General features: G+C 39.6%; 1 protein-coding gene across 1 annotated transcript in view; it reads right to left on the bottom strand.

The window, feature by feature from the left end:
• Positions 1-2,971: 2,971 nt before the first annotated feature.
• Positions 2,972-8,006, bottom strand: part of PDZRN4 (PDZ domain containing ring finger 4) — a 343,334-nt gene continuing 338,299 nt past the window's right edge. The window contains 1 exon segment of the mRNA XM_019805130.2: positions 2,972-7,156. Coding sequence (XP_019660689.2) covers positions 5,630-7,156 — 1,527 coding nt within the window. The 3' untranslated portion in view covers positions 2,972-5,629.

The raw sequence follows: 8,006 nt of genomic DNA, 5'->3' as shown, positions 1-8,006 counted from the left end.
TTGTTCAAACGCATTTTAGGTTTGAATAGGTAGCATTGACTATGCTTCCTATTAAAATACCGGGTTGTAAAGACTAGTGACAATCCCATAAATGGATATCCAAGAGGTTCTTTACAACAATGGCACATTTCTGATTGTGGACGTGGCAAGCAGCCCAGTAGAAAGGGGTAATAATAAATTTGAAACAGAATGTAGTTATGTACTGCTTAGCTGAAACAAAACCAAAATCTACCATCATAATTCCCCACCAAAGACAACATGCAATTAAAAAAATAGTCTGACTGGTAAAGTAGAACCAAGCAAAGAAGTTCAGCACATTTGATGACACAAAGAAAATGGTGTCAAGTGTCTGCACTCCGTTTGAAGCAGAACTTAATGGAGCTTAGTGAACAAGTTGCATTCACTCTAATGGCCATTCTTAATTAATGGGGAGGCTGGAAGTGGTGGAAGAAGAGAAACTTTGGGGGCAGGCTATCACGAGTTTGCATTCGGGATCTAAGGCTTAGTAGCTATGGAATTCACAGCACATCACCCACAGGTGATACACATCACCTATAAGTAAAAATAATAGGTAATATCTCTTGAGTGCCCACTCTGTGCCAGTACTTATCAAACTTCTTTACATGTATTAACCCATTTAATTCTCAACCTACGAAAAAGTCTATAATGATCTCCACTCTGCTAAGCCGTGGCAAGCTTAAGTAACTTACCTGCGAATATAAACCTAGTAAGTGGCAGAGCAGGGAGGCAGAAAGTAAGTAGTGGATATTAATAAGTTAAAAACATGTAGTGGGCTACTGAATAATGAGCAGGACTCTAGCTTAGAGATGGCCCATGAACCCAGAAGTAACGCTTTTTTTGCAACACAACACCATTGACTAGGACGTGTAAAAATATGCATGGCACCCAAAATCCTGAGCAGCTGCTGTTTGGTAAAACAGAAGAAATGCCAGAAGGACATATGTGGCAATGGTGACTGTGCAACACACCATCCTCATGACAGACACATTATAGGAAAAAAATTCTAGACACTATCGGGTAGAAAGTCAAGTGAGTGTTAAGACAATACCATCTATGAGGGTTTAGAAATAAGAGTGGCTGCCAGCAAGAGTTAGGGCAGGTTTCCCGGAGAGATGGGAAGATAGGAAATAAACAGTGATGGAAGGATGGACAGGGAGAAAAGAGAAGGTTTTGTCTAACACTCAAAACACAACAAAGAGTGGTGTGGGAAATGAGAATGGTGTGTTTGAAAAACTGTGGGGAGGCATGTCTGACTAAAGCAAACGCTTAGCAGGGCTGTTGTGTGAACTGGCTCTGCTTTGGCTGGAAAGGGCAGCCCACTTGAGTGGAAACAGCAAAAAACAAAAGAGCAAAAAATTTCAAAGTTCTCCTTACTAGGTGACAATCTTGGTCAGTTATTTTTGTCAGCGCCTTCCGGTAGTCAGTACGCACTGAAATTCTGAAACCATATCATGCATATTTATAGGAGAAAATGGTTTGTTCTATCTAAAGTCCAAGTCCTTTAATGTACTTCCAAAGACATACATTTTGAAAAGAATGATAGAAAACAAAAAAAACCAAAACTTCCAATAAGTGAGAAATAATTTGCTGGGCGAAACTTTTTTTTTAACTGTTTTTCTTTTTTTATAAGTGAATTAGTCAGTGAACCTGTTGCAATGTTCTTTATTAATTGAAAATTAATAAAAATTACTTAATAATAATTATGATGCTATATTAGTTATATTACATCAGCTATATTAATGATTAATAGAAATAGAAAAATAATGGATATTAACTAATAAGAGTATAATAAATGAATAGAAAATACATTTAATTAGAATTTAAAGAATATTAGTTTGAAGGTGCATCAAATTATTCATCTACTCCAGGCACAGGTTTCCTGAGGTCTGAGTTGGAAGTCCTTCCTGGAGAAAAGTGTGAGATCAGGTGGAAAAACAGGTTGACGTTAAACTATGGAAGTCCTTAGATAATAGTCTCAGGCACTCAGATTGTATCCCTTGCTCAGAAAGACTCTTGAAGGTATCTAAGCAAGTGAGGAAAGTGACATTTAGGAGGCCAAGTGTTGCCATCATATGTAGGATAGACGGGAAAGGGTACACAGGGAGACCAGGTAGAGATCTGCTATAGTAATTAGGCATGAAACAGTGACAGTCCAGCCAAAGGTGATTTAGGGTACTGAAGATAACTTGACACATTTTAAAGAAAAAATAACACTGCTTTTTGACTGACCAGGTAAAAGAAATTCGAGCAGACTTAGGTGATAAGCATGAAAGAACAAGTGAACAATAGCACCCATCACAAAGCAAAGAATTTGAAGCAGAGAGCGGAAGCTCACTGGAGTGATAAAAAGAATGTGTTCAGGTGGAAGATCTAGTCACACCAATAAGACATGGGTTAAATCAGTAGGTAGCTATGGAAAAGTTATGTTAGAGGAGTCCTGCCTCAGCCCACGTTCTGTCTTCAGAGAAGGACAATCAGCACAAAAGAAGATGGCAACAGTGGCCTTCTTCATGGCATGCCCCGAAGAGATGTCCGTTGAATATGCATTATTTTCCACCCCCTAGGTCATGCACATAGGGATTCTAAAACCAATTTCTGACACATCTTGAGTATAAAAAGCAATAAAAATATGAAATTTCAAAGGTAAGTTCATGTAAGATATTTTTTTCTTTACATTCACATATTTCTTCTGAACTGAAATAAAATATCCCACATATAACCAATTATTTTTCTTTGCTGAGCAGCAGATTTATTATTCATTTACTAAAAAAAACATGTTTAGCACAAAGATACGTTACGTAAAAAGATAAAAACATAACACAGATTTTCACTGAATTTTGAAAAAGACATTTCTCAACTTGTAGAATGTATAAACACAGACATGAAAAATACCAACATCACATTTTTTAAAAATTGGCAAGAACACTTGGCCTTAATAAAAATAAAATTAAACTGGTAACTTTGGAAACACTGCATTCTGTGAGATGTGTCCATGTTTCTTCTGGAAAAATCTACATGTTGGTTCCAAATCACATATATCTATAGGAGTAATTTGGATACAGTGAATATTTAAACCCAGTTATGTCAAGAGGATAGACAATAACCACAGGCATTAGGTCAGGAAAAAAAACTGGGTTTTAAGATAGACATTCTTATTTTAAAAACTCCAGGTGCATTCAGAGTAGTCTTGTTGATTGTATTAAGAATGGCTAAAGTTGGAAGTGATGAAATTTTCAGTTGCCTTAGATTGCTATTGCTGTCACTTATCTTAAAAATTTCGGAGTCCAGCGTTTTATTGTATGTAAGTAAGATTCATTTTTTTTCTATCTATGTAACAGCCCTTCAGGAGATAAGAACTTGGAAAGGTAGGAGAGTAAGGAAAACAGTAACAAAAGGACCCATATGTGGAGGAGAGAGAGAAACGAATATAACAATTTAATTCAACTAGCAGTCATTGGTATTCAAATAGCATTCTACAGAGGTTTGCCAAGACAGAGGGGGACACAAGGGCCGAACTCCATGAACTTAAAATCCATGCAGGGAGACAATACATTCTAGGCATGGGATTCAAATAAACAGGATTTGAAAAAGAGAGGTAAAACAATACCGCAGGTGCATCTAGTATATGCCAGAATGCTGAGAAAATCTGGCGTCATCAAAAGGAGCTCCAAAGAGAAAACGTCTATGTGATTACGCTCTAAAGGAAGTGTAGAATTTGGCACAGGAACCTCAGGCAGGAGAAGAGAATAAGATAACTAGAGTAGAAACGGGAAGCCAGGAATAAACTCAGACAAGACCTAAAAAGGAGGAGCAGTAGGCAAAGTGGGCAAGTGAATGAAGGGCCTGGATTATAAGGCCAAGGCATCAGAGTCTGATTCAAGAGCTAATAAGAAGCCACTGTCGTTTTTTTAAACAGGAAAGTAGCTTCAGAAATATTCAGATGTTGTGTCTCCAACAGTCTCTTGTGTTGAATGAACATGGGATCGAACTCATGTTTGCATGTACGTGGCCGATTTGGCCTTTACTCTGGAGGCATCACAATCGACATATATATGGTTTTTATGATGCAAAGCTAGATTTAAAGAACCTGGTTATCTAGCAATCTCACTTTCTCATAAACTGACATATAAGGCATTTATAGTTGACTCTGCTGGAAATTATTAAAAAGATGATTCTCCCAAATGTATTCCCAAATGAGCAACTAAATAAATGCATGTAGTGCTATAGAGTTCATTGTGTCCCCCTAAAATTCCTATTTTGAACAAGTTCTAACCTCCAATGTGATGGTATTTGGGGATGGGACCTTTGGGAAATAATTAGGTTTAGATGGAGTCATGAGGGTGGAGTTCTTATGAGGGGTTCAGTGCCCTTATAAGAAGAGATAGCAGACAGCTTCCTTTCTGCATCTCTGCCATCCGAAGACAGAGGGAGAGGGTGGCCATCTACGAGACAGGAACAGAGCCCTCACCAAAGTTGCTGAAGCTGCCAGCATCTCGATCTTGGACCTCCCAGCCTCCAGAGCTGTGAGAAATAAATTCCTGTTGTTTAGGCTACCCAGCCTAGGATATTTTGTTATGGGAGCCCAAGCCAACTAATACACTTAGTGGCATTATAAACATCGTCAGATACTTCAGTGGAGTATCCATGTCTTTCCCTAAATTTTTCCTGGCTTTACCTTTCACGGGAGGCAAGGGGAGATAAACTCATATTTTTCGGATGTTTAGTTAGCATCTGTTGGATGCTTTACATATATTATCTAATTCAATCCTGGTAAGAATATGTGACACAATGATTTATGGGAAGTATTTCAAGACAATTTTATTGGAAAAAAGTGATAGAAAATGTACACATTTTATAATTCACAATTAGGAGTCTTCTAAATAGTATACATACATAACTAATTTGAAATCTGGTAACCATAGTGGACAATGAAAATAAAACACTCCTTGATAACTTTTCATAAGGATAATCAATAATTTATTTTTTATTGTCACAATTACCACGATTTTCTAGCTACATGACCAATGTCACTACATACCACAGGAAGATTGTCCACCTACACTTTACTGAGACAAAGACAACGGCCATTTATGTGTTAAATGCACAACGGGATGTTAAAAAGACGTGGTTTTTATGTATAAGACAAGATGTGGCACATGATTTATTAACAGGGTTGATTTAATATGTATTATGCCAGGAAGCAAGCATAGAAATGTTTTGGCATTGAGTTGTTCTTAAAGTAGAAAATAAGTAAACTAGAGAAATAAATCCAGATCTTAACTTACAATAGATACATTAAAATAGGAAATTAATTGGCTCCTCAGTATTTTTGTTCAAGTTTTTTGTTTCCTTTCCTTTTGTTTGTTTGTTTTTAATATATATAAATGAGTAATATGAATATATCACAAGTTAAGGAAAGATCTTGGCCAAAAAGAAGGTACAAGTATACGAAAAACAAATGAAAAATTACCAGGTATTTTTGCTTACAAAAAATTTAAACTATAAAGAGTCACGAAATATATATAAAAACGCCACATTGAACGAGGCAATCATACGCTACCCAAACTGGTAGCACCCTCCTAAAATCAGTTGCATCCCATTCATTCGGTCATACAGTGGTGACTGACAAAAAGGCATTATGAACTCGTGTGCCATCAGGAGACTTGGCCCCGTGGGTCATCAGTTCTTGGATTGTCATCCAGTTGTCCAAAATTTTCTTGTTTCTTTTTTTCATCATCTTTTTGTGACTCAGTTCAATGATGTTGATCTCCTTCTTGCCCTCACTGCTACTCTGGGGGCTCTCCTTAAGACACTCCAAGCGGCTCCGCATCATGAACTCCCGGCGCCGACGCTGCTCTTTGGCCCGGACCAGGTGTTGCTTTCTCTCCTCTTTGCTCCAGTACCGGCCCATTTTCATCTCGCTCATGGTGTCATCATCCGTCGTCATGCCACTACGCTCCTCCTTGATCTTTAAGGCACGTTCCCTCAGAATCCGGTCTCGCACTGGTCTCTTTGTTATGTACCGTGTCCCGTCGCTCCTGATTTTCACCTTCCATTCCATCTTGGGCTCTGAACACTTCTGAGACTCCTTGCACATGCTCACTAAACTCAGCTGACTCTGAGCATACTCGACTGCAGATTTCTGTTGAATTAACTGCATGTAGCTTTGATAATGCCGGGCATGAGCTGGGATGTTGGCATATCTGTATGAGGAGCTGTGGTAAGGAGACAGGTAAGGGATGTGTTCACTGCTGGTTTTCTCCTGATCAGAAAGCTTGTCGCTTTCTGAAATCTTCTCCTTGCCCTCCATGCTGCAGCCTTGTTCAATGGTTTTGGCTTTGGTAGAGGTCGACTCTTTACTGCTCGGTCCAGAAGAAGACCGATTGGTGGCCATTGTGCTTCTCAGGTTTTTCTTATTGGTGAGGTTGATCATTCTTGGAAGCGAGCTGTCAGGGGAACGGTCCACAGTGAGTGGGGTGCTTCTGCAGCTTTCTGCTGTGTTGTAAGCACTAGAACTGTCCTTGTCCGACTTCTCTGGGTGTTCCATGATGTCATCTAGTTTTCCCCGTGGCATATCTATGCTGGTGTTATAATTCCGGAATCCTCCATCGTGCAAAGCCCAGATGTCTCCATATTGGTCTGTCACTTTCTGGAGCCTGTGAGCCTGCATGATATTCTGGCACTCCAGTTCAATATTTCTTAGTTCTTCATTAAGCAACTGTAGCTCGTGCTCCACTCCCTCTTGTTCCCCTTGACGGCATTCTATTGTGCTGCTCGAGTAATATAGGTCATACTCTCCGTGGTTTCGAATCTTGCATTTGAGCTCCAAGAGCTGTCGGAATCTTTCACACTCCTCGTCTGGGTTGCCAGTGCAGTCAGAGTCAATGTATTCGCCAGACACGAAGCTCTCATTGCACTGAAGTTCAACGCTTCCTAGAGTGTCTCGGCTCTGCCCCAGCTCTCTCGTGCTCTTCAAAGAGGTGCTGTTGGGATCCTCAGCTGCGTTCTCCTGCTCTGAGCTCTCATCGTTCCGCAAGCTTTCATCCGTGCGCCCCACTCCACTGTCCTTCTCATGGTTGTTGGAGGATGATGTTGCCGTGTCTGTTGTGCCTTCTTCTTCTTCTTGTTTTTTTGGCTGAGAAAATAAAGTTGAGAGATCAAAGAAAATCGATTATTTTGAAAAACACTGGCTGTTGCAAAACTTGCTTGAAAAAAAAAAAGCGATGCTTCTTGGCAAAGGCACGGTTTCTAGAAAGCTGTTCTCATTTTAGTGTCCTTAACCATTTTAGAAATAAAGACAATTCACTCAGGGCAGCTTTTTATGAATTGAAATAAAGAAAACCAAAGCTGCCTGGAGACCTGACTTGGGGATAAATAAAACAGGCCACATTTAAATAAATGATTCTTACCTTAAGGTCCTCTCTTACTTGGGAAACTGACGTGAAGGTGTGTAAATGAAGTGACTTTATGAGTCTCTGAGGTGGTAGCACACAAAAGGATGAATGAGACAGATGGTCTAACTGGTCTTCTGCAGTATGAGGCCTGGAGTTCTGAAGCCGCGTCACCTTATTATGAAGATTTTTTCCTGAACTTTAAGTTCAGAAGAAACTTCGCTGATCTAATAACACACTGGTAAGGTAAGCCAGACAGCACAGTATTTCAGGAATAGGTTGGTACTGGAGCCTTGGTCCTTCTCTCTATTGATGAGGAACTTTAATCCCAGATGGATTCAGCTTATTAGTGGCCCAGAGAGAAGTAGAAAAAGCCAGTGCCATCCCCCAGAGTCAGGATTTCTTCTATGTCCGGGATGCCACATTCCTGCATACGTGTGCCCTGCCCTCAGTGCGTCTCTAAATCACATTGCTCAAAAGCAACAAAGTCATCTTAGGACTGCTTTGGTTTGCTTAAAATTATTTTTCTACGCTCAACCGGTAATTTCCTTCAGAGGTGAATTTTATTCTACTCAAAGTGACATTTCTCATGAA

The sequence above is a fragment of the Ailuropoda melanoleuca genome, chromosome 16 (genome assembly GCF_002007445.2).
Source record: "Ailuropoda melanoleuca isolate Jingjing chromosome 16, ASM200744v2, whole genome shotgun sequence".
NCBI classification, from domain to species: domain Eukaryota; kingdom Metazoa; phylum Chordata; class Mammalia; order Carnivora; family Ursidae; genus Ailuropoda; species Ailuropoda melanoleuca.
This window is presented reverse-complemented; position numbering and strand designations above follow the sequence as displayed.